This window comes from Corvus cornix, chromosome 2, assembly GCF_000738735.6.
Source record: "Corvus cornix cornix isolate S_Up_H32 chromosome 2, ASM73873v5, whole genome shotgun sequence".
Taxonomy (NCBI): Eukaryota; Metazoa; Chordata; class Aves; order Passeriformes; family Corvidae; genus Corvus; species Corvus cornix.
Window position 1 is genome coordinate 106,620,471 of NC_046333.1, and position 27,260 is coordinate 106,647,730.

A 27,260-nucleotide genomic window follows, 5' to 3' on the forward strand; every position below is an offset into this window, starting at 1 on the left:
CACCTTCTATAAACGCTTAACATGCAGCAAGGGTTCTGCATGCCTCTTTCCACCTCCTGTTTTTTGGTGTTAACAGCCCTTTGCCATAATACAAATTAATCAAAACCAGAAATTAGAAGGGAAGTATTGTTTTACAAGCCGGGAGAATGCACTGCTGCTCTCTTACATGCTTGACGCTGGCAGGGAGCTGGATGCCTGGGGACTAGGCTGTCCCTCAGGTGCCCAAGCCTGGGCTCTTCTCCACTTCTGTCCACTTCTGCCAAAGCATGGAAGAGAATTGACACATTTCCAAGATAAAGGCTGGTTTGTGCTGGTAGATTTTGGCCAGGTGAGTGGTGACAGAGTATTTGGGCAAAGTGCTACCTGAACAAAGACTGAGGGAATGAGAGAAGTGCGGGGCACCCACAGATGAAGGTGCTGTGTTGGCCAGGAGAACCCTCTGCAACCTGGGGAGATTCCTTAGGTTGCAACAAAAAGGAACGGGAAGCTCAAAGGAAAAAGACCGTGCACTTTGAATGTTGTCCTGACTCTTCTGTCCGCTTCCTGCCTAACTTAGCACAGCATAACTGCCTTCCACTCTACTGGGTGACCTGCCATATAAGCTAATTACTTACCTTATCATAAATGTGTGCTGCAGCAGTCAAGAGTTTGTACCAGTGGTTTCTTTGAAGAATCACTTTGAGAGAAACTCACAAATGTGTCTCAGAACCACATGGAGGTATGCCCAAAAATCTGGTCATCATATCAGTTATTGTGACGATTTTTTTTTTTTGTTTTACAAGACTTCTCAGGTAGGTTTCATCCAGCCACATATAGCTTAAACTCACTCTTAACAATACTTGGAGGATGCTAATGAGGTATGTATTGTTCAAAGCTTGTGCCGAACAGGTCACTTGCTTTGTCAGTCACAAATAAATAGATGCCTTATTTCAGACTTAATTTTCCTGTCTGCTGAAAGCATTGGGACTGACTGGCACTTGTTTGGCATTCCCTACTTCTGGGAATCGAGTGATCTTCTGCGTTACAAACTAAGAGAGTAATTCTCTCCTGACATGTGTTACAGACCACGGTCATAGACTACGTGAAGCCATCTGATCTCAAGAAGGACATGAATGAGACCTTTAAGGAGAAGTTCCCTCACATCAAGCTAACCCTGAGTAAAATAAGAAGGTACGTTGCAAAGCTCAATAAGGCTGCGATGTGATGCAGCTGTCTCACATGTCAGTGCAATTCCTGCTGTACATGAGGGGAAGCACAGCACTGATTGATCTTCCAGGAGCAGTGACCAGCAGAGGTGCAGAGTAAGTCAGATGATTGCTTTGATTACTGGGATGAGCAAACAGGATAGAGGAATGTGCAAACACACACTGGTCAGGTGTCAAACACAGCGTCTAACGGCATGAGGATGAGAGCTGGGCATGCACTATATTAAAATACCCAGAAAAACAACACAACAGAGTCTCTAAGCTCTTGGCAATTAGCTTAAAAAGAGACTGAGGAAAGAGAAGTGCTGACTTTTGTGCCTTGGCCAGAAGCAAAAAAAGAGTTGGCTTCACAGCAAAGTTGTAATATTCCATCTCTGTTTCCAGTGTAGCAGGCTAGACATATTGCTCCACTGAAGTAATGATAATTTCATTTGACCCTAGTGGCCAGAAGGACACTGAGCCACACTGCTCTGTAACCAGAGAGTGCTGCAGTACATGGACAGAACTGTCAGTTTGGATTTGACCAACCATAACCAGCAGCAAAAGCTGCATACAGAGCACCAGAAATCAAAACGTTGTTTCTAAACAAACGGTATGCAGCACAGGACCTCTGATGAAATATTGTTGCTAAAAATGTCAGAGCCTTTTTGGTTGCTTTTATAGCTTGACACAACTGTCTGTTGGGGGCAGTGAGGGGGAAGGGTGATATAAATATGTGCTCTGAAATGTGCCTCCAAAACAGCACAAAGATATCTGCCCAGTAAATTATGTTTTCCCTTCCATTTGACAAAGCAGGAATCCCTGAAAGCATGGGTCTTGGGGTGAAATGAGAAATGCTTTAAAACTCATCTCACAGCATACTTGTCTGGTCTCTTTACTCAGCTTGAAGAGAGAAATGCGCAAGCTCGCTCAAGAAGAATGTGGTTTTGAAGAGCCCACAGTGGCCATGGCCTTTGTCTACTTTGAGAAGCTCGCTCTCAAGGGGAAGCTGAACAAGCAGAATAGAAAGCTTTGTGCTGGAGCTTGTGTTCTTTTAGCAGCCAAAATTGGCAGTGACCTCAGAAAACATGAAGTGAAGCATCTTATAGATGTACGTATCCATAGGTTTCCGGTGTTCCGTCTACATAAAGTGCCAGTGTGTGGTCTGTGCAAGCCTGTTTGTCAATGGACATGCTCTCCTTCAGGCTTCCAGAAGTAAAACCAGCTAAATATCTTTTTTTGTTACACACTTCTGTGGTGGAAGTAGTAGTGATCAGTGTTACTCCAGAGGCATGGGAAGCTTTTTTGATGGGATAGAAGGCCCTGGTGTCAGATACTGAGAGGTTTGAGATGTATCTGACCATCATTCTGTCAATACAAGGCAAAAGGTGAACCCTCAGGAAACTAATTTTCTTTTAATTATGTTGTCAAGAGTTCCAGTAAGGATTCTCCTTTGAGAATTAAATATAGGTACTAATTTCAAATGGAGTCCAATAGACATTTGGATTTCTTTTATCAAGTTCAGTGTTTAGGCAAGAAAACCTAAGGAGGTGTTCCCATTAGAACACCTCACTCTGGATGTTTTTTGTTGAGTAAGGGGTTTGGTCCTCCAGCCGCTCCATATGGAAGAGGTAACATGGGGGAGTGTTAGGAGATAATCCCCTGCAAGCACCGAGGTACCAATCTGATTTAACGCTGCAGAAGGTTAGGTCGGTATCTGGGTATGTGGCTACAACCAGCTCACTCCGTGGAATAAACATGGGATCATGGATGGGGGGCAGGATGGGCCTCATGCCCTCCTCCCACAGTCACAGAGCTGGGTTGGCAGTCAGTTTGTTAGAAAGCCCTCTGAATAACCACAAAAAAAATCGGCCAAGTGGGAATTGGAAGATCTGGCCTCTCTTGCTATCTTGAAACATCGGTCCATCCCTAAGACACATTGAACTTTGCAGTACCCAGTGGGCAGAGAAGTAACAAGCCAGGGAGATCCTAAGAAGAGGATGAGGGGGGAAATATCCCTGAGCAACTGGTTGCCTACTTGTAGCATCCAAATCCAGTGAAAACAGCAGAGCATGTGGGAGGTTTAGTACATTACAGCACAAAACCGACTATAAAACCCATCTCATCCCCTGTGAGGATAGCAGTTTCTATTACTCACTGTTTTTGTGGTTACTGCAGATGACACCTTCTGCCTCTGAGGTATTAAGATCAAATTGTGGCAAAAATCATTTCCCCGGTAGGGCGTTGTAGCACAGTCTAATGCTGAGAGGAAAACTAGTGATTTCAAGTGGTGCAGGAAATTTATGGACAATTACAAGATGCGTGTCTTCCATTACACAAGTGATTTTGATGTTTGCATGAAGCCAGGAATTTCCTGTTGTTGCAGTGGTAATCACTGTGATCGGTGGGATGTATCTGCTGGCAGTGGAATGAGTGAAATGACGAACGTGTCAGAAATAGCATGGCTGGCTGAGCTTTATGAGTTCATCTTCACAGTAAGGATCCGGTACATCCAGTTCACACAGCTCTGATTTTCTAAACCTAAGGCTGTGCAAGTTGATCAGGACAGAAGTTCAATGACAGCAGCACGCGTGTTTTGAATAATGTCATTTGTGGAAAGCACTAGAAAGGCAAACCCTCATTCCTTTTTTTTTTAATTTGTTTTTTGCCCCTCGGCTGTGGTTGCAGAAACTGGAAGAGAAGTTCCGGCTGAACAGGCGAGAGCTGATCGCCTTCGAGTTCCCGGTGCTGGTGGCCTTGGAGTTTGCTCTCCACCTTCCCGAGCACGAAGTGATGCCACACTACAGACGCTTGGTGCAGAACTCCTAGCGCTGGCTGCCCTGCGGGGAAGGGGCTCCTGACTGTTCCCGCTTGGCTCTCCCGAGCCACAGTAACTACTGGAAATGCAAAATCAGACTCCTAACACTTTGCGCTCTCTCTCCCCCCAAAACCAGTTTTTCTGGCTACATACAGGAAACACTGCATCGACTCTCGGCTTTGATGGATTTATGTATCATTACTTTCTCAAAGCAGGTGAATACTAAGCTGTTGGTAAATAGTTCATGTGCTGAAACTGGGTGGCAACTGACCCTACCTGTAGGGACTACAGCTATAAAAGTAGGCAGAAAATAGAAGGGCAGCCTCCATGACCACCCCTCTCTCCGTCACACAAACCCTGGAAGCCCACTGAGTGCATTCTCGTAGCGCTTTTTCTACAGACCTGCTGCAAATTCCAAGAGGACTTCTTAAAGTGAAAAAGCTTTTAAAGAAGATATCTTCACTGTGTCAAAACGAATGTGCCAATCTATTTTTGTATCAGCAATTGAAAGTGCACTTTTTCCTGTGGGGTATTTGTGTGTGTATCCGTGTGTGTGTGCGTGTGCGACACTGAACTGATCTTAGTCCAGGTGGTTGGCTTAGCTGTTTCCAAGTGTATCAGTTACTGATGGTGAAGATCAAGGTGACCTTACACGTTTACTTCTTGAAAAACATAACTACTGGAAAAGTGGTAAATGGGATCATTTTTGGACACTTGGGTTTTTTTATTCTCTGATCTTTCCAACATTGTACCTTTAAAAGGATTACACTACTACTACTGCGAGAGAAGGATCAGCAACTGACCTTAAGTTTTCAGTCATGTTTGTGGTAAAGATGAAAGCATTAGTATAAGATTTCCATGTCATGTTTTTTAAAAATATCTTGTGTTAAGCCACATGCATATTTTTAACCTTCGCACTTTTCCCACTGTGGAGATGGTTAGACTTGCACTCTGTAGTGTTGTATTTCTGTGCTCTATGTTAGAGTGCGTAATAAGCACATTTATTGTGCTCTATCTTAAAACAGTGTTTTATTAAGAAAAAAAAGAGTAGGGCTCAGCAGTATAACGGGTGTCTTCAGGCTCCAACAGCAGGGGCATCAGCCATTATAGTTTTAGGGTTTTAATTAGGATTGACTGTGCAAAACCTAAAATCTGTGCCCATTGAGATTCAGTTCCTTTAGACATTGCAGTACTGGAGTTTTACAGTAAAATATCTTGCAGCTTCCCTGGTTCTGACTGGACACCCAGAAAGCTTAAAGGCTTTATCCAAGCTCCTGATGCTATATCCACACTAAGCTAATGCTGTGCTGATGGACATTGTTCAACTGCTGTTATCACGTGAGATTCCACCCCTGTCCAATCTTCTCTTGTGCTGGTTCACTTAACATGCCTTGCCCTCAACGTGCCCCACATGGATCCGCTAAAGTCAAGTTATTACATTTGTGGTAATTACAAAATAAATAATAGTCTCAACTGTGAGATTTCAGCTGAAGCCTTACCTCTCTAAGTTTGGGAGTGCTTGCTCAGAGTATGGAAAGGGCTTGTGAGCAGAACATAGAGAAGTGGGACATATCAGAGGATGCAGACACACTAATGCTTACTTTCTTTCGCTCTTGCTTTAATCAGTTTTATTATTTCCTTCAGTTAGGCCAGGAAACATCCAGTTTCTTTACCAGCTTTGACTCCTTTAAATTCTAGTATGAAAAAAGCCTGCATACGATTGCTATACAGGATCTGGAAAGGTTACATGTCGGGACAAATGGGAATTTGTTTGATGCTATTGCTCTCCCCCCATTCTAAGGGGGAGGGTGACTATGCTAGCTTACAGTTATTATTAATACTTACCTGATTACTGATATAGATACATTCCAGCAGGATTGGGGAGGAGGGAGTAAAGAGAAAAGTGTGCACTTAAACCTTCCCAGTGTAACATACTATGTCACTGCAACCCTTGCGTCACTCAGCCAGCTGCAAAGTGAGGGGAGGGGGGCCCTTGACAGAACTCTTACTCCTTCCTCCTCCTTCTCCTTCTCCTGGCCCCCTCACAGCCGAGGAACGGTGGAGCCAAGAGCCTGGAGCACACCTAGAGCCTGCTGGTTTATTCAGACCAAAAGGCAGTGGGCGTAGTGTAGACCTACGATCCAAAACAGTTTGTGGGTCAGCTAGGAGGGCTTCCACCCTTGGTCATATCCCTTTCCACCCAAATTGTGTATATACGTTCAACATTTGTTTCTGATTGCAGAGATCTGTTTCTAATAGTGACCACTCAAGGCTGAGCAGAAGCTTTACCTTTCTGTGTAGGCTTCTACCTTTTGCTTTTGAGTCTGATTTTTTTCTTATATTGCTTTATAGCATTGCAGGGAAAAAGCAAATTGTGATTGCAAGATGCAGACTAAAGAATGACAGTCTTACAGTAGTCTTTAGAGACGCTGTTGAGTCATGCTGTCACATCTTTCGTCTTCTGTGCTGCTACCCAACCCTGACCTACAGTTTACACAGATTTCTGGGATGAAATCTGATTGCTGGAGACTTTCTGCTTTTCGTTGTTATCGCTGTTGTTTTGGGGGCAGAAAAGGGGTTCAGAGTGATGTTCAGTTACAGTTTGAATGTGGAATAAACACTTAAGGTGGTGATGATGTTGCACTGTTCACTTAGGAACGTATATAAAGCCATATGTTGCTAGATCTCAGAGCACAAAGCTTGGTCAGTACAATTATGATTAGGACAATGGGCAGGATCTGTCCCCCTTTTCTGCCCAACCCTGGGAAAATTCAGGCTGAAGAGGTAGAGAAAATCTGTACCAAACAAAAAACATGTTGATTGTTTTCCTTTGTCTTACATGGCAATGAGTGTTGATTTACAAATGATTTTAGGTTCAGCTTTAAATAGTTTGGGAAAATAATCCATTCCATATAACTTGTTCTGTTTTGAAATTATATACCGTATACTCTACCATGCAGAGTTTATTCCTTTTCTAAAAAAAATAAATAAAAGTTGTAAAAAAATTGAAAAACACGGACTCTTTTCCACCAGTGACAGTATGTAAAATTGTTCTGTCTCTCATCTGTATGTGAAAAGGGGTTTGGTTTTGTCTCCCTCTGGGACATAGAGCTGCATATTAATAAGCCGGTGGTGGGATTGCCAGAGGACCCTGGCCATCTCCTGGCGTTCAGCTCCCTGCAGAGCCCTCACTTCAAACATCTTCCCTCCGCTCAAGATCATAACCTTCCCAGACCACTGTTTTGAGATTCTTGGGATTTTAAGCCCTTCTTTTTGGCAGCACCTGAAACTGCCAGAAGCAGGTTCTCTGAGTCCCAGCTGTCGATATGCCAAAGGATGAGGCACAGGCAGGCTCTTCAGCACTGTTTGTATCTCATGACCCCTTGTTCACAGGAGAATTCAGAATATGCTACTTTGGTTTAGTCTGGGTGATGGTAAAACTGACAACCAGCCCACGTGCCAGTTGTAGTTCACAAGCAGCTGCTTCCTGTTTGGAGCTTGGAAAGTTGTGTTTTGGACATTCATGTGTTGCACACCCAGTTGCCCACCATGTGTTTGCATTCAAGCTATATTTTTTTACACCTGTGACACCCCCTAAATCCAACATCTGTCTAGGTGGTCTCATCAAACACACCCATTTACTTGCATTTTCATTCCACATTAATCTATGAGAAAGGTTTGCCTCCCTCCCTTTACCCATCACTGCAGAGACTCACAACTTTAAATCGTATTTGTGACAATAAAAACATTAGCGTGATTTACACAGGCCCTAGAACATACAGATATACAGAAAAATACTTGGCAATCATTTTCCTAAACTTACTACTAAATGGCAATGACTTATTTGGGATAGTTTGTAATATATGAAGTGGCACAATTTAAGCTAATTGCTCCAGCCTCCTAAAATAAAGAACTCACAGCCTGAGAGTTCTGTGGAAGCAGTGAGGAGTGGTTTGCTAAGAGATGATTGCACCTTCCCACGATGCTAAAGGATTTTGGCACTGGGCCCCACAATAAACATATAAAAAAACACAAACAAGGTAAAAGTAGTTGAGTGAGGCGAGAGACTGAGCAATCAGAGTAACAATGCCAACATCACTAGCTGAGACTGAAATCTGTCCCAAGTTGCATCTTTGGGAAGGGAGGAGAGTGTGGGAAGCAGATTTGAACTTAGTTTGTTCATCTCCCATTGTAAACTCTGTACCAAAGAGGGAGAAAAAACAAGGGAAAAGCCATCAGATGCATCCTTTTGCAGAATGTTGTATGCAGAGCAAAAAGGCCTTTGTGAAATCCTAAACTGTGGTGCTTCCCACTGACTTCATGTGAGCCTGTAACAGCCAGAGACCCCCACCTCAGCCTGGCACCTGATGGTCCAGGTGAGCTCAGAGGAGAGCTCTTCAGTCACTGGAAAAACCAGCAAACATACACCCTGCCCAGACCCCAGCAGCAAATACCAGGACCAACAGAGAGAGAGGAGAAGCAGTGCTTATTATGTGGTACTGGGAAAGAGCAGGAGCTATGATCCTGGAAAATGGCCTGTGCCCCTTCAGAGCAAGGCTGGGGTGGACCAAGAAGTTGCTCCTGACTTGAGCAGCAATCACATCCTCCCCTTAACAAAACCTAAATACTGGCTGCTATCATAAATTGCCCTTCCTACACGTTCATCTAGCCTGTGATACACCCCTTTCCATAGTCTTGTTAAACACCATCTTAAGCCAGCCAGGACCCTTGCCTCTGTTACACTGTTTAGACAGATGTTCCAGGACTTAATTCCTCAAACCTGAAGAAGTCTTCCAGTTTGCAGTCAAATTTCATTGGTGACCAATTTATAACTTTCTGAACTCATGTCAGTATTTCATCCAACTTGAAACTGAAATCTTTCCCCTAAGTGAACTCTGGGGTGTGGTGCTCCTTAGCAGTAATCCTTAACAAAGTTCTGGAATTTAGTTAAGACACTAAAAGGAGAAAGTAGAGGCAAGAAAACCAGTCCTCTCCCAGGGGCTTCCAAGTGTAGTGAAATGTTGTCTTGCTTAACATCAGTGCGTGTGACTACCGGGGAAGAAGTTGTACAAGTCAGGTTTTCACAACCACTGATGTGAGACCTAAACTTCCCTCATTTTCAATGCACCAGCAGCCGTGAGCTAGCCTTTTTACCCTTCTATCCCTTCTTTCACCCAAAGGGCAAGTTTCCCTCGTCTCCATTGCTTCCCTTCACCAACAGCTGGAGACTTGAGAGTTGACTGGGAGAGCAAAAGGATGAAGAGGCAGATGGGTTTATTTGCAAACCAGTATTAAATCACCCATGTTCAAAAACAAAGACTGATTTACCAGGAATGGATCCTGTTCATTGATGTAGGACAGGAATATTGGGATTTTCTCTTCAGTCCTGGGCTGAGCTTTAGATAAGCTTTTCTTTAGGCTGGAGCCTTCCAGCAAGGAAATGTTTGGAGACATCTAGACTGACTCAAGCCACCTGTTCTTCCCCTGTTGCTGTAGCACTTATGTTGCCCGCAGGGCTGAACTTTGCTGAGTTTTTACAAAGGACAAAGGCAGAGTTTTGCAGCATAAAAATGACAGGCATAGCCTCAACTTTTAGTCTCTCACACCAGAAGACTAAAAGAACCCAGTTCTGGTCCGTAGATCTCTTCCCATCTGTTTGTGTATCAGGAACCCCTGGGAGCGCATGGGTCTCAGCTCTTTCTCCTTATCTCGCACTTCTCCAATCATCGCATACATCCAAATTAAAATAAAAAGGAGGTGAGGTGGCAAATCGCAACATATTTATAGAGTGCTAAGAAAAGAGCAAGCTCACCAAATGCTAAGCACAAGACTTTCATGCTGGTTTTCTCCCTTCTTGCAAGGAATGCTCGTGGCAGTCCCTGGCTGGGGAAGCAGCACACTCATGACGGCCTCCCCCAGCCCTTCACAACTCAACATGCTCTTAACTAAGCAGCCACTCTGGATGGGGAGGGAAGATAACACACCAGGAATAGATTCAGAAGAATTGCAGAGCTGAACAGTCTGACAGGCTGCGTGAGGGAAGGAGGAATGGTTTGCAAAATCATAAATACCCAGAAAACAACGGGAGGCTGCGGTTTCTCACAGTATTTTTTCGTTGGCAACCAAAGAAGCATGAGTATTGGGGTGGGATTTTTGTTAAAAAAGATAAAAAGCTAATGAAGAAACAGTAGCTATGAAGCTTTAAAAAGTTTTTTCTCATCCCACTCAGGCAGAAATGACTGAATTGCTACCATCTGACTTGGATTAATGGTCTAGACCATGCTGTTTCCCCAGTCCCTCCCCACTTGCCAGCACATCCGTAACCAGAAGCCTGAACCCCAGACACCTTCTTCACGTTGCCCTGCATCTGTGAGTGAGAGCGCAGCCTGTGAAGCTTAACACCTGTCAGTTAAACTGCCTCATGCAGTCCTTTTTAATTGGGAAAGATGTGGTTCTGTCCTCAGTGCAGGGCAAGAGCTCATGGTGGGCCTGGCTCCCACCTGGATACATTGGCTGCTGCTTAGTTGCTTGCTGTGGTAAGACCTGGCTGTGCACCCACTCGTACCCATTCAGCTTCCCTTAAACAGGAAACCCACAGCACTGACAAGAAGGGAAGCAAGAGGTCATCACCACAGCTGTCCACGTGACACCCCTAGAGGAAAAGGGAGAAGGAAGGAGAACTGAAGCAGTGACCCACTCATCATTGTTGTCATTATTGTCAGCATCATCTTCACCTTCATCTCTTCTTAAGAAGTGGGCTTCTCTTCTCCCACCAGCTGTGAGAGGACTAAGAGGGTGCTGAATGAACAGCATGGTTGAAATGCAACCATTAGCAACCTTCCTTCTGCCTTCAAGGTCTAAAGTGAGATATTCAAAGAGGGCTTAGTCTGAGCTCTGACCCGCCACGATGCAACCCAGGCACTGACTGCACTGGGGCTCCTCATGGAACACAAGTCTTTCAGCAAAACATCGAAGGACAGACTTAGACATTTTAGGTGGACCAAGTCCAACACATTTCCAAACATCAGTATGTTGTGGCAATGTCAGTCTCTTCTAGTTGTGAGCATTTTTTCTAGTTAAATCTAGATCAACTCCAGCTTATAAGCAATCCCAAGGCATTTACATCATTTACATGCAGATCTTCCAAAAGCACAGCATGTTTTTGAAAGCTTAATATTTAATGCCTTCTTCCAGAGCAACATTCTCCCAGCTATCCTGAAACATACTCCCATGAGCAGCAGAGACTATGGTGTCAACATCTGGGGTAGTTTCCATGGACCAGGGTGGAAATGCACACAAAACCAAAACCAGGACTGCAACAGCCTGGGAGGTTCATTAATGTTTTCTGAATACAAGACTCTGCAAGCTGCCATCTGCCTATCAGGGTGACCTGTGTATCTGTACAGAATGGAGGTGAATTAAGACAACAACCCACATAGAAGAAAAAAAGAAGAAAAAAAAAAGGGGGTTTTTTCTGTTTAGTACTGTCATAGGTTAGCAAGCATAGTCCCGGAAGGGACGTCCTTGCTAAGGGGTGCTTACAGTTTCCTCTGGGAACTGATAGAACCTATCAGCTGGCCAGTTTGGATATGGACAATTCTCTAAGCCACTTAAAGTTGTGATCACCTCTGTGATCCACATTTAAGAATAGGCAAACTCCCCCTCCAAGCTCTCTCTCGTTTCCGGCGCTGGGACAGGTGGCTGCAGGCCCTGCTCGGGCCAGGCCGGGCTGGGCCACGGCCATCCTGGAGCCGATGGACCTGTTCCAGCCGTGGAACCCCCCCCCACTGCCTTGCCGTGGGCAGCCGGAGCAGCTCGGCTCTCCCCCCTCTCCACTGCGATAAGAAAAATTCAACATTCCAGCTGCAAAGCTGCAAGGCCGAGGTGAGATTAACCCTTTTTATTGCTGTGAAGAGCTGAAAACCTGAGGGAAGAGAGAGAGGAGATGCTTAAAGCTGAAATTCTGTTGTGAAGCTATGATATATCAGAGTATCCCATTGTAATTTCATGAAGATATGGGGGGTGGAGTGTTCAACTCGTGAGCAGAAGCACCTGCGCTGAGATAGGCAGATGCTGACACAGCTGTAATTTCATGAGAAGTTTGGACAGGGAGAGATGAACCAGATGAGGACTTTTGCTCCAAATGGGAAAGGAGAAAACTTCAGTTCCTAGAGATGCTCCCAGAGATAGTCCTAACGATGAAGATGATGAAGACCCTTTGCTCCCAGGGAAGGAGAAGGGCCTCTGTTTTTGTTTCTGAACGGCTCAACCTTAAAATTGTACCCCAAAAAACTTCAAGAGTGGACCCTTGAAAGCAGTTGCGGGAAAAGCTGCAAGTCGGGGGAAAGGACTCACGCGCAGGCAGAGAGACTCCTCTTCCTAAATGGACTGAACAATATTTGGAAGTGGGCGGCTGTCTCGTTGTGATAATGTTTTCATAGCACGAGCAAGAAGAGACTTCTCTTTCTAAATGGACTGAACAAGGTTATTATGGAAGTGGTAAACAGACTGAACATCTTAAGGGTTGTCTTTTCACATTGTCAGTGGGAGAAGGGAGGAAGGTGGGGGGAGGAGGAGAGTTCTGAAGGTGGTATAATTTTTTTTTCTTCTTTTAGGTCTGTTAATAAACTTCTTTATATTCTTTCAAGTTTGGTGCCTGCTTTGCATTTCTCCTAATTCTTATCTCACAGCAGATAAACAGTAATGAGTATTTTGGACCAAACCACTACAAGTACATAATCTTTCATTTCCTCAAACCTGAGAAATATCATGCCAAGTCAGACCTCCACCAGTCAGCAGAGCATAGGAGGCATTGTATTCAGAGGTACTTTCTAAGGAACATTTCAGATCATAGTTTAAATTATGGATCATGCAGATGGATTAAGAACTAGATCCCATTTCCTGGTTTATTCCTTGTTATGTGCTTTTCTCTTGAATGCTGCTGTTTAGGCATCTTATTTTCCTTTCCCCCCCCCGCTCCCCCCTTTTTGTTCACCTTTTATTATTTCAATAAGCACACAGATAAACAGAAAGAAGCTGATGCAGAGCTGGAAGTTGGGTCTGCCTTTCACATGGTGCATCTGGAGCTGCAGACTCCACCCTTCGTCTGATTTATTTTAAAAGCCTGCTGTGTCCATTAATGGAAAATTGGACCCTTTTCAGGCTGTGATGGTGTCCATGGACAGGAAAATGGAAAGTTTCAGATTAAAGCTGCAGGGGACCAGGAAGAAAAATATCTGGAGAATTTAATTGATGGTGGCAGTGCAATAATTGCAGACAAATATTTAAGAAATGGCAGTCTGTGACCCAAAGCAGATCCCTGGGTCACAAGGAGGGGAGCATGAACATCTGCAAGGCCACAGGGCTGAGAAATTAAAATATTCCTCACCAGCAGGAAATTCAAACATTTCACAAAACAGAACACATAGGGTAGAACCACTATCACTGTGATGTTACATTTGCTAACCATCCAAGTTATTCGCCTCCTAAGATGTGAGACATATCTGATGACACCCGTCTGATTTGAGAAAGTGATAGGAATTTTGGAGACAACGTTCTGCAGTTTCATTAGAATAAACAGCTTAGAGAAGTCACCTTTACTGAAAACCTGATCAGACACTGGAGAAGCCCATCAAGGCACATGGAAAACCATCTACACCTGGGTTGCTGCTGCCCATGGAGCAGAAGGCAATGAATCAGTGAAGAGACTTCTCAAATCCCAACCAAGCTTAGAGACTAGCAATGGGATTTCTAGGGGGAAAAATAAATACATTAAAAGCTGTAAAACCAAGCAGAATTGCAGCTTTTAAACCCACTGATTTGTATAATAACAATACTGTCCTCGTATGATGGGTTTTTTTCTTTTTTTAGCAGTTAACAGAGTAGCAATAAAGTAAAAGCATAACTGTAATTATGGCTATTTATATAAGACTACTATAGAATACAGGAGAAGATAAAACCAGTATGATGAAATGGAACCTTAATGTATTCTACAAGCACCCCCCTCGCCCCCCCTCCCAAATTCCAAAACCTTAAAGAATGCTCTAGCTGAAATCGCATGCCATGCTCTTGCTTTATTTTTTGTTTTTAAACTGTTACATGGAAAATGATGATAGAATTCTATAGCAGGAACATATTTTTGGAGTTGTCAAAAATATTTCGGGCTACTTGGTACCTTCCTATTAAGGCAAGACAGCCAAATCTCCAGCCCATGAAAGAATTTGTCATGAAGTGAGCTCGTGACTTTCAGTCTTTCAGAGAGACCAACATGAAAGACTCTGGCTCTTCAAGAGCGTGTTCCCCTCTCTCCTTTCCCTAAGAAACACAAACACTTGCAAAACCTTTCCAGTCTTTACCTTTGGATGAAATGATTGCATGGACTGGGAGCTGGTGCAACATAATATTCCATTATTTTCCTCCTCCTAGATGAAGTCACAGCCTAAGACATTCCCATCAGCACAGCCATCTGTTTACAGGAGCTGTATCTAGCCTGAAGCCCATACAAAGTGAGGTGAGAGGAACATGATTGATACAGCAGATTCAATATGCATCAGTTTAAAAGATGTGGCTTATTAATTCACGGTGCAGAACACCTTCCTTCAGTGAGTTACCTTTAGTCTAGAAAACTCCCCCTGTTTTCCCATGATCTGTTGAAGCCCCAGACGCTGGCAGCAAGAGGTTACACAATCATCTCAGCTGTTTTCCACTGCATATACTCACTCCTTTAAAACAGGCTTTCCATGGTTTCAAAGAGGGGTTTGAACCAGAATGGTGCCTTTGTGTCATGTTTTCAGAAACAAGAAGAGTAAAAAAACATGAGAGGGATTTTGAAGGGAAAGGGGAAGTTATTCTCTAGCTTTTACAGCACTTTCTGTAGCAGGAGGTTAAGGGTTCCTCTGTCAAAATTTTCAGTGGCACTGCCTTTGCAATTCAGCATTTGCTCTGGTGAACTACACCGCTTCTCTCCAAACATTTCTGAATCACAGAGGGTTTGTTTTATGGGTTTGTTTGTTTGTTTTAACCCAAAAGAAAACAATGTAGTTGAGTTTTTTCCATCTGAGAGACTGCGGTAAGCAACTTACCCATACAGACGGCTATTCACAACAAGAGCCATTCAATTCTTTGCTCAGCAATTTTAATATTCCCCTTTGAATACAGCTGAGCCACATGAAATTCTGTTGTGTAAGGCTCTCCTTCAAAGTAGAGATTTATTTTCTTTGGTAACAGCTCATCAAGTCTTGAGGCTACAACCATCTGTGTTAATCTCTGCACAGTCTGTTCTTATTCATCATCAATAATAAGACCAAGGAGCGCCCATGCTGAAGACAGTCTGAACAGACAACTATAATAAAGAAATAAAAGCTGCCTTGCTGAAATTTTTAGCTTCTGTGTCTATCCTACATCCTAATTCTTTGACCATAACTGGAGACATCAAATGAGGGAAAACAATTAACTTCACCCTGAAGGAACATAATGTTTGAAAGAAAGTTCAGCTATGTTTTCTGAGTGGCCATTATGGCAGTGCAGACCTCAGGCTTTGGCAGTGGGACAGCCGGCAGCAGAATGGCAAAGAGAAGAACTTGGATGCTGTTTGCTTCTGCCTGCTTATTTTGTCTCTTACACTACAGCTGTGGGGGTGTTCTCTACTACCTGCTGAAGCTTCCTGCACAGGCAGACCGGGTCGCTCAGCTGCTGGCAGGCAAGATCCAGGGCGATGCCTGCAGAGTCACATAATAGCGTTACCTCCAGCTTGATCTCCACTGACACCAGAATGGGGTTGTCACTTCTGTTGTTCAGCTGAAATGAAGAAACTCACTGTAAGGGCTGATCATGCTGAGCATCCTTGGCAACACACTGATAATCTTTTTCCTGGCATTGGACTGCCCACAGGCTTGCAGACTTACAGGCATGAAGGGTCTCAATTAAAATTTCTTCTGTCTGCTCAAACCTGAAGGAACTTAATTTGCTAACTTGTGAACTTGTGGTGGCAAGTGGTGCAGGGACCCTTTCCCTGAGAAGGCAAAGAACAGTCTGATTTCTAGGCAATCAGTAAGGGAGAAGTGACTCCTTAAGAGATGTTTTCTGTGACTTATTCGAAGCCAAAGCTCATCCCTTGGTGTCCCAGAAGGTACGTGACAGAGAAACAGCAAAAATCCCTTCTGGTTCCCATCTCTAGCCAGGACTAGAGGGGACAATTAGCCAGACTTGCTTGGTCTCCACAGCTTTCAAAGGAAGGTCTGAGAAATATTTGCCTTGAGGTGTTTCCAACCCCAGTCAATGAACGCTTTCTGCTTTTGTGACGTGACTGCTAGTTACAGCCACACAGTTCTTACAGTGGGCATTTGCAAATCCCCAAAACATTTCTGCTTAACAACTTCATGCCTGAACCACAGTCCTCTTAGCCGAAACTCCAACCCTTTTGTTAGTCTAACTGGTGTCAGTGATACTCCTGTGCTTATGCATGGCAAACAGCATTCCCAGCTCTCCGCCTTTCCTTTCCATCTTTGTTGCCTAATGACCAGTTTCTCAATCTGAATAACCATTTCCTCCAAACAACATCAACCCTTCTCCTTATCAGTTTCAAAGGGGTTGTGCTGGTTGTTTTATTCAGCCAGCTTGCTCCAGGCAGGCGCTGTTCTTACACAGTATCACAAGGCACTGGTTGCCTGCAACTCCAGCATAAACAAACTTGTTGGTGCACCAGCTTTCCCCATCGGCAGTGGTACAGAAATCAGAAGTTTAAGTGTAACCAGGGGTCAAACTCCTACAGGAAAATGGGCCTTGCCTTTGATTCCCAAGCTGTACTGGCCCTCAAGTACTTGAACCAACATGAATCTTAGAGTAGAGCAACCACTTCTTCACCAGCCTCACCTATAAACGTAAAAGTTTTCCTCCCTCTCAAAGTGATGTTTGTCAGGAGTCATGAAAGGTACAGGACTGCTGATGGCAGACAGGAAGCAGAAAAGCTTGAGCTGTCACAGGGTCTCTCACAGTCACGGCTGTGAGCGCAGTTATGGGATTTCACCCATTACCTGGCAGGGGCACAGGGAGAGATTGGCACCCATTTCACAACATTCTTCTATATACAGCCTTCTCTATATGGGCAGCATGTTCACAGCTGAACAAGTTCTGGGCTATATGTTTTCAAATCTTAATGACAGAACAAAAGACAAAATATACTAATCATGCTCCCAGTGTGGCTTTCAAAGGGGTTTTGTATACCATCAAATCAAGAAATTAACATGCCATCTGGCTACTTCCACCTACTCTGGAAGCCAAGACAGTTACTAAAAGGTAAAAGAGTAGTGTAACTTGTTCCCATCACGGATACTAAAGAGGAGCCAGACTCCCCATCTTGGTGATCAAGATGAGAGCACAACTTTTTAACCAGCATTATTACAAAAACCAGTCCATTTTCTAGAAGAAATCAAGGCTTACAAAACGACACTTTAGTTTAAAAAAGGGTTAAGCTTCTCAAACCAGGAAAATAATATGGAAATAGTTACACAACCTTCATAGGCTCCTCTAATTCCTTTTTGGGACTAAACAGACATGTATTTGTAATACACCCTAATTTAAAAAAAGCAAAACAACAAACCCACAAAGAAAAGCTCCAACCCCCACTCCCCCCCAACCTATGAATAAGAAACACATTTTCAGAAGCAAATCTCATCCCATTTTATCTTCTTGTACAAAAGTATTTCAGCCCTAATTTTTTTCAATCCTGCCCCCAATCTCCTTCCCCTCACCCACGCCTTCTTTTCAAACCAAATGAACCTGTCCCTGTGTCTGTCCTCTGGAACAGGATTAAAGTTTCACACTGAGCCTGCTGCCTCGTTCACAGTAGCAGATGATCTGTCTGAAAGCTGTTCATTCAGCTCTGGGCAAGGCAAATTTGTTATGGAGTTTTCTTCAACCCGCCATCTCCCTTAGTTTACAGGTAAAACAATGCTGGAGGAAACCTTTCCTCAGCACTCAGTACAGCTCACAGCAACTAACTTCTCTACAATACTTAAAAGAGCATCCTTTCCAAAGCATGTTCTATGTTGACATCACATTACTTGAATTCTTCAGATCTTCTTGTTTGAGGGTGGGAAACAAGAATGTAAATAAATAAATAAATAAATAAATACACTTATGCACCAACTCAGACATAATACATAGGTATTACAAAAAGTAATGGTAGATCAGAATTCTATCCCTTAGCAAATATTTTAACAGGTCCAGAGTTTCTTTTAAAAATAATTTTAAAGGTTTTCCTATTGCATTTTGCTAAGATCACTTGCTCTGCAGATTTTCAGCTTCAGTATTGGAAGACTGGCATAGATTCTCTACCAACACAACGCAGCAATAAGCAACAACAGAATCACTTCAGTGTTAAGAACCAGGTTCATTTAATTTATTTAGTAACATTTTTCTGCTGGAAGCTATGTTACAGCAGCCAGATTGTTTCAAAATAGAATCCCTGTTGCCTGCATTTTTGTAATCCACTTGTAGTCCATATCCAGCAGCTTTACTCTTCGAGTCTTCTTTTGATGGCACTTGGCTTTAAGCGCAGGCTCTTTATGATGAAGGCCAGCCACATGCATGAGTCATGCCACTGCAATGGGTAATACAAGCCTTTTCCCAATTACTTGGTAAGAAAAAAAAAAGACGCTTGGAAAATAAGTGTAAGCAAGGTAGGATCAAAAAAGGTATGATGTGATTCAGGGCCTTCTCTGCCAGTGGTTTGATCAAAACCAGCAGATGTGAAAAGGGCATGATGGAACAGCCTCCAGCACCTGCTGCCTCTCAGAAAAACCAGCAGACTCCAATTTTTCTCTCTAGTCTCATGTGTTGACAACCCAAGAACAGTAAATTCCTTAAATGATGGATACCAATAAATCTGGAGGGTTTTGCATCAGCTGAGCTACAGACCCACCACTTTGCATCCAGGCATTACTTGGTGTCATTGCTTCTCTGCAACGTAAAGGAGCTCCTCCTTCCTTAGAGCTGTGTGTTCAGCACTTTGTATTTTTGACCGACTGGAAAAAGTTCAGTTAGATATAAATGGTGCACCCTTGCATATTCCTGCTCTAAATTACTTAACATAACTGTTGACTAGTCTTACAAGAGCTGTTTTAAGCTTGAACTTCTGAGGTTTTTGGCTTTGAAGATCACTTTAACAACCCTGAAGTGTGTTCTTTATTATGCAGCACCCCTCCTTCTGTGGCAGGGCTGAATTAAAGACCAGGGTGCTGCTTTCTCAGGAAATCGCCAGGTTTGCTCTTCCCCCTCCCCTCCAGTCCCCAACCTCTGCAAGCAGCCAGTAGGTTCTGAAGCAGGTGGGGGTTGGTTCGAAGGGTACTTCTTCTTCCCAGTTGTGTTCGAAAGAGAACCCCAACTTCACTAACTCTGGTTCTTTGATTTGCTTGTGTAGCAACCAATTTAAACCTGCACTTTTTACTTACCGCAAGCAGAGTCTTAGAAATGCAAGCACATTGCACTAAGGCACAAAAAAATGCAGGCAGAGGTTAAACAGTTCAGTGTTGTTTAACACACAGAAGTTAAATAAAAAGGCAGTTGCCTTACTGTGCTGGGGTATACTAATGCAGTATCTGCAGGGACTGAATTCCCCCAGGGCCCAGACAACATAAATATGCCTGTCACAGCTAAACAAGCTTTCTACAGCCATCCAAAGATGCCCTCTGATCAAAGTGCTACAGCAACCCTGGCTGCTGGTTTGGCCTCTACCTTTCCACTGAGACCACAAGAAAGCAAATGGGTGTTCTGCTTTGATAAACTGCTATGAACAGCACAGGCAAGATAGAGGAAGAAAAAAAAATCAGACTGCAGCCTATCCTTAAAAGTTATGCAAGAAGAGAGGTACACGATGAGCTTTTCCCACAGCAAAGGTTCCAGCTACGATTGCAAAACCTCAGCAATCACACAGGGACTCTTCCATGAGGTCTCCTAGGGTCACTATTCACTCCAAAGTCAGCAGAAAGGTGGCATGGCAAGGGTTCTACTGTATTGCCACAACTGGCTGGCAGAGTTGTCTGGGCAAAGCCAGAATGCTGCAGCCATCACTCCCAGCACTGTCTGAATTTACAGACTGGAATGCCATGAGGATCCATGGCTGGCTGTGTCATGGCTCACTGGATGTGAGGATGGGCCCAACTTCCCATGTGGCTCCTTTTGGTTTCAGGACTAGGGCTCAGGTTTGAGCATTTATTTTTTCATGCTTGTCCCTCCCTCCCCCTTTCTTCCTAAACCTGAGTTTTCCACCTGGCAAAACAATGGCTCACTCCAAACTCAAGCCAGAGTGGGACCCAACATGCATAGAAAACATACCAGTATAAGGAGACCTTTCATAATAAATTGAGATAAGCTTAGATACAATATAGACCAGAGTACTTCTCTTTTAAACTACAGCATTTCTTTTTCTGAAAACCGACTAATCTTTATCTAAAACTCTCCAGTCATAGAAATTGACTGCAAACATTCGTAAAATTTATCTTCTTTGTTAACCTATGGTGTTTTATTTGGAATTAAAATGTAGCCATATTTTCAAGCCCATCTGGTGGAATTTGTTAGATTGAAGCAGATATGCCTCTGGTAACTGTAGCCTTGTAGAAACCATGTGTGTTGTCTACACCAGTCACCTAGTGTCTATCTACAGACAGATATGCACTTCCTAACACAGCAATCTATTCAAGAAGGACGTGAGGGCAGCCCTCTTTCCATTGACTATGAAGGAAACTTGGTCAACTTAGATTAAGGGTCTACACTTTACATACCAAACGTCATGTGAGACAAGTCCCTCTCCTCATCGAAGATTTGTTACCGAGTTCCTTTTACCATGTAGACCTTTCCCACAATCTTGTAAACTCATCATTTAATATTATTTTCACATAGATTGGAGGCTGTAATATATCAAGACTTATTTCTAACAGCCATTAAGCAACCAGAAGTGCAATTATTTTAAGAACTCTTGAGATTCATTTCCTTACACTCTTTATGACATTCATTCAAGGTTCGTGTTCTTTGTTTCCTCTTGCAATAATTTAAGAGACAAACCACTGCTGGGAACAGTACGTGTCCCTCCACCCCCTCCAGCTGACAAAAACTGCCAGAGTTCAAGAGAAATTTTGGAGAATGGGAGACGAAAAAAATTCACAAAATGCAATCACTACAGATATTGAGATTTATTGCTGATTTTCGCTTTTTGCAAAGCTGTCAAACTGCCACAGTTCCAGAAGGGGATTATCTCCACAAGCCCCTTGGCCTCAGTCCCTGTACCAGTTCAGACAACTTGACTAGAGACCTGTGTGGCAGCTTGCCGCTTACAGAACAGTTGGAGGCAAAATCCGTCCTTCCAGATCCTGAATTTATGGCAGGATCTGGGCTCTGACATTGTTTGGTATGACCTGCTGTCTGCTTCAAACAAAAAAAAACCACCAGGGGCATCCAGTGGGGAATGCTGCTTTTCCTGAGTTTAGTTCCCTGTGCAAGAAGCTGCTACTGAGTGGTTCTCACACAGAGCCGTCAGCATGAGACAGTGCAGTTTTTCCTTTACCACATCAATCTGATATCGTTTGCCTTGTGCTTTGAGGCAAAGGCTCCTTACCATCTTTGCCAACTATGCTGCTCCTTTACCAGCACTATTAATAGCATAGGTTTTTTTCTTAATTAAAAAAAAAACCAGTAGATCCTTTTCCTCATGTTTGGTTGCACTTCTTCATTCCTGCTGCCACATTTTTTTCATGATAGCTCTAGGCTGCAAGTCAGCTCTTTTCCAGCTGCTGAGGTCTGGTTCCTCTTTATGTGCCTGTCCTTTCAGTGTAAACAAGCAATGCTTCTCCAACTCCACCAATCACAAGGCTGTAAACAAAGTATATCACAAATTTAGCATCAGGCAGATCCTTCTACTTGATACAAAAAAGATATTATTTTATCTAAACACATTTCAACCTAGAAACAGTAACCCAGGTGATTTTTTTCATTTGTCTTTAATGAAGAAATGCTGAAACCCAAAATATCTTATTTAAATGATCTCATCAGAAACTACCTTTCCTGTGTTTTAGGGCTGGTGGTATTCAGTGAGAATGCACAGAAAAAAATCTAAATAGAGAAGGTTGCCCCTAGTTACAAGAATAGCTGCTCACCCTTACACTAGTAAGAATAGGAAAGGAAGGCAAGAGAGTCTGAACCTCATTAGCTTTATGATTCCCTCTTGCAACTTCTGTTTGTGTTCTGTCCTGAAAACTTGCCACTTGACAACACCAGGAGGAGATGTAAAGCCTAGGTTTTGGGGACAAGGGAAATCTGGGAAAACCCTTTTGCGCTGGGGTGATCCCACTGGCATAGTGAGGCCAGTGGAAATTCCTGTCTTTGCCTCTCTTGGTGAAGAGCCTGGTGAAAGGAGCTGCCCCAGCCAAAAAGGCACATGGGCCCAAGCACTTCCTTCCTGTGCTGCTCATGGCACAGCAGTGGCACTAAGGCTGCTCCCCAAGACTCAGCCTAGGAGCAGGACTCTGAGTCAGGATGAATGGTTTTACAAAAACCTTCACTGAAATATGCCATCAACCCACTCAATGCATGCAACAGTTAATAATCCCTGGGTCTCCTCTGTTATCTCTCACAGCTGACAGGAGTATGGTAAGATGCCGACTTTTCTCCCCTTTTATAACAATGCAAAGCTAAGTGTACTGACCTTTCATCTTAGCCCCATGGCTTAATTAGCTTATGAAACAGAAAAGCTCCTTACTGAACTTTATAAACAAAACAAACTTCTGTTAAGTTCATGTCTAAGAGTACTCTTTTTTTTTCCTTGAAAAAAAAACCATGTAAAGCCGAGGGCTCCTTGGTCTAATAGCATTACATTCACTTAAGTCTTAGCTTTGGTGAGCTGTTTTAAAAACCACATAATCGCCCTTGTTCCAGAGAGGAAAAAAATTGTATAACAACAGCACAACATCTTGTAATTACGCAGTAAACAGCCCTGGAAAGTAGGTGCTACAGACAGTCTGGGATAGTCCACTGGCGAGACAGAATAGCTTTGGTGTGGAATTACCAACAAGGAGCAAAAGGCTGCAAGCTTTTCAAAAAGATTTAAACCACTGAGTCTGGTCACCTGCAATCGGTAACAACTTCTGAGTGCTTTTTTTCTGGAGAGGGTAAACCCCCATGTCTTATTACAGCTCCAGTTATAAACACACCCTATGCATTAATTCCTTTGGAAGCTAAGGTTGGATAATACATTCTTTATCCTAAAGAAAAAAAAAACAAAAACAAAACACTACATACAGAAGACCTAAACTCTAAAGAGCCTTAGAAATTGTTTTCCTGTTTCTACAGATGTGTTATTTTTCAATTTTTTAACAGAGACTTTAAAAAATAAACCTATTTCTGACATACCATTCTAAAAATTAGACTGGCAATTATGTACAAAAGACAGTAAACTGCCCAACCTTGTTCTGGAAAAAGATACCTGCACCTAAACTGCTCTTTAATACCATATGTCTTACATCAGAGAAGAAGAATTCCTTTCTGAAGGATTTGAAATCTTGGGTATACACATGACCATGCAGTCCAAATTACTAGGCAAAAGGAAACCATTGTTACATCTTCAAGATGAAGCAGAGCAAAAACCATGGCTAAATGCCAACCCTTGATTTTACCTTCAATTTACCATCTGGCAAATCCTCCAACTTCTGTTTATAGTGGGGTGACAGCTAACTGCATTTGCCCATCGTTCAAAAATTAACATATGATATTGTCCATGACCACACTGGAGCAACACTAAAATCCTCAGTGATTAATGTTCTCATGAGTGCTTTGCAGCTGCTATCATCCAACAAACTATTTCCAGAGCTTTGCTGATAAGCCAAGGCACTGCCAATGCACAAGCACTAACAGAATTAAAACTTAAAAAAATAAATTAAAGAAATTGTTTTCTTTTTGAATTATGACAAAGTCTAGCAGTGGCCCATGGGCTAAAGCAAATTTTTTTTAAACATACAGGTGTGTTCATCATTTATAGAAGTTTCAGTCCATATAGGGCAGGCGGCATGTGTGCAACTATATGGGTCTGTGTGCTCACATTAACAAAGGTACACATTAATTTTTAGTGCATGTGTCAGTGAGTACAGAGATATAATCAAAGCCTAACTCTAGCACACACATGACAGACCTGCACAAACACATGTGAAACATGGTGAAGAGCAGCAAGTTAATGGCATAGACTAGGAGTGTTGGGGGTGCATTGATATTGGTTAAGTCTCTGACATGCACAGGCTGCATGTATTCCTAGAGCTAAAAAAATTACACAGCTTACTTTAGCATTTGAGATGACATGTGCCTAAAATACAGATAGGGATGCATATTCACACATAAGTAAATCGGGGCCAGTCTGAACTGGAGATTCTCCTTTCTCTAAGACTCTTATCACACCTGAAGAAAGGATATGCTAATTCCATTCAGTGGAGAGATGAATATTTAGGATGGCAATCAAACTGAAAGAATAACGAATCAAGTGGAGAAAAAGAAGCCTAAAGCTTTTCAAAAGTAAGTAGATTTTTATTTCCATTAACAAATCTGTCCTCAGAGACACATGCCTCACCCCATATTGAGATGTTATTCGCATGGTAGAAGCATTTAGGAGCATCAGCCATGCTCTGTGATTCCTTTTCACTGGGTGCTATATAAACATAGATCAAAATCACTTCCTTTCACCAAAGGAGTTTGCACTCCCATCCTTTATATTACTACCTAAAAAATTCATATTAGGTGATTTGTAATGTGTGGCCACACATCACAAAATCCAGATACAGCTTTGGAAAAAGCTTATTATCATTATTTTTCTACTGTTTTAATTTTATGCATTCACAGTGCACAGTATGTTAGGGAAATTTGAATGCACCCTTTTGGTTAAAAAGATGCTGTCAGCAAACCTTGACTCCTGTGTTTTACTTCCAGTTCTGTCACTAAATTGCAGCATGACTTTGAATGGGTCATTTAGTTGCCTATTGGATCCATTTTCCTCACTGTAAAATGTGCTGAGTGAATTGTGGTGAGGCTTTATGTCCAAAATGTCCATGTTCTCCCACAGAGGCAGAAGAAACACTCTTCTATTACTGTACTGCATCCATCACTGCACACCTGGTTCTCCTTACATGCAAAATAATACTGACAGCAATAGAACTTGACATTTAAAAGTATTTCCACATGAAGCACTGTGTGAAAATTCATCTTTACTGTTAAGGAAAAAGCTCATGTAGGCACTTACCAAGAAATTGTTAGTACATTGGCAGTCATGACAAAGAAGAACGGTGATAAACCAGCAGTGATAACCTGTTAAATTGAAAAGAAGGAAGAAACACTTTGTGAATTTGTGATATCACAAATGAAAACTTAAATACTTTTGCTGAAATTTAACTCCCATGGATGCAGTCATACTTTTTTTTTTCAGTTGGAGAAGATAGTATGATAGTCACACATCACAGCTCGATTTTGACTCTGACAGAACCAAAGACACAGCAGAGGCAGGGCAGGGAAGCAGAGCAGGGGATCCCTTAGCACATATCCTAGCCGGCTTGGCCTAGAAGCCTGCTCGCTTTTACTTGCCCACAGCAGACTGGGGAGAGCAGTCGGACCCCAGGTTTGGAAAGCCTTGTATTTCTGAGGAGAACAAGAGCTTGAAATGTGTTTATAGGTGTAGAAAAACAAAACAAAAATTAGCAGGGTATAGGGTAAAGAAAAATATCACAACTTCAGTAGGTTTATATTACAAATCTCTTGGTACCCCCAGGTGTCCTGGGTAGAGAAGGTAGAGACAAATGACTTTATACTTTCCAAGTACTGATTCCAGAAGCAGCTAGATCCTGACATACAATGGTTTGTAACAGATCCCTGCCTCAGCAGCTATGGAGCTACCACATCTGCAGCCTGCGTGCAGTTTTGGATGTTTTGTTGCCAGATGGATAATGTAAAGTGGAAAGAGTTCAAAGAACAGTGACAGAGTCATTAGATGGGGGGATTGATTTTCAGTCAACAGTTAGGATAAGCAATGCCTGTGGGAAAGGAAGACTTGGTAGTGGTTTACAAATACTTGGGAAACACAAGCACTGAGGAATGAAAGGAACTATTTAAGTTAATACAAAATTGCCCAAGGAAAAAGATGAAATTAAGAAACAAAACATTTAAACAATTATCAGCTAAGATTTCCTAATCATTGTTTGCCCAGTTGACTCCCAGGGGAGACAGCAGAAACTTCATTCTGCAATCTATTACTTGTTAAAGCATTACTACATGTGCAGTAGGGAAGCAAATGCCATTTCAGTGTAGATTCTGTGCACCAGAGCTTGGACTAAGAGTCAATACCTGCTACATTTTTTAAGGCCGCATGTTAAAAGGCAGGCTTTGAATCTGCCTGGAGTATAATCAGCGCAGGACCACAAGCAGCAGTGGCAGGTGAAGAAGAGAGGGTTGTGTGTCCTCTCTCCAGCCACACTCTGAGTTAGGTGGAGAGGGGACAACGATCTAAATGGAGCAGTGAGACCATGCAATGGCACAGGAGCAAAGGTGTTCAGTGGGGACTACACAAGGACTACCTCCTCTGGCCTCTTTAGGGATGTCTTCTACTTCAGGGAGATTCAGGCGTGCAGGTGGCTTTTTTCTTCCTAGACATTACCGTAACTCACACCCTGACTGTTCTCCATGTGCCTATAGTCCAGGCACCTGACTGAGGAAATGAGGCAGGAGAAGGACTTGATCCAGGCAGGATAACACACGACTGCAGAACCACTCCAGACCCATGCCATTCCTGCAACCAAATTTCTGCTACCAATACAACCACAGACACACTGATACAAACTTCATCTAACTTCAGTGTTTTCACACAGCCACAGCAGTGTACCACAGAAGCAATGCTGTATAGTTCTAAGCCAACAGAAAAAGTGAGCTCCCACTCCTAGGGAAAATCAAAGATACATATCCTACCTCTACTCCTATAGTCTTGGATCTGTACATGTACACAAACATACAATTAAACATATATACCCAAAAGAGACTGACAGAGGACAAGGAAAAATCACAAACAGAGAGTTATGCTTCAAAATTCAAGATCATTTTGCAACTGTGCATGTTCAGTGGCATGTCTCATAGTCATTTGCAGCCAGAGAGAGCTGACACCTACTCCAAAAAGTGGAAGTTAACCATTCAGGAGACGAATCTTTCATGCACTTTACCTAAAAACCAGCTGCGAGGCTGAATACCCA

The 27,260-nt window shown here is 42.9% G+C and overlaps 2 protein-coding genes across 4 annotated transcripts in view; one reads left to right on the plus strand and one right to left on the minus strand.

Annotated features, from left to right (window-relative positions):
• Positions 1-6,635, plus strand: part of CABLES1 (Cdk5 and Abl enzyme substrate 1) — a 70,782-nt gene extending 64,147 nt beyond the window's left edge. Inside the window, 3 exon segments of the mRNA XM_039548724.1 lie at positions 1,064-1,170; positions 2,088-2,295; positions 3,873-6,635. Coding sequence (XP_039404658.1) covers positions 1,064-1,170; positions 2,088-2,295; positions 3,873-4,013 — 456 coding nt within the window. The 3' untranslated portion in view covers positions 4,014-6,635.
• Positions 6,636-18,378: 11,743 nt separating this feature from the next.
• Positions 18,379-27,260, minus strand: part of TMEM241 (transmembrane protein 241) — a 60,094-nt gene continuing 51,212 nt past the window's right edge. For all 3 annotated transcript variants that reach the window (XM_039549442.1, XM_039549441.1, XM_019283999.3), the window contains exons 14-15: positions 25,271-25,335; positions 18,379-21,864 (exon numbers count right to left, since the gene is read on the minus strand). In XM_039549442.1, the coding sequence (XP_039405376.1) occupies positions 21,804-21,864; positions 25,271-25,335 (126 nt within the window). In that variant the 3' untranslated portion in view covers positions 18,379-21,803. The remainder of the gene's footprint in view (positions 21,865-25,270; positions 25,336-27,260) is intronic.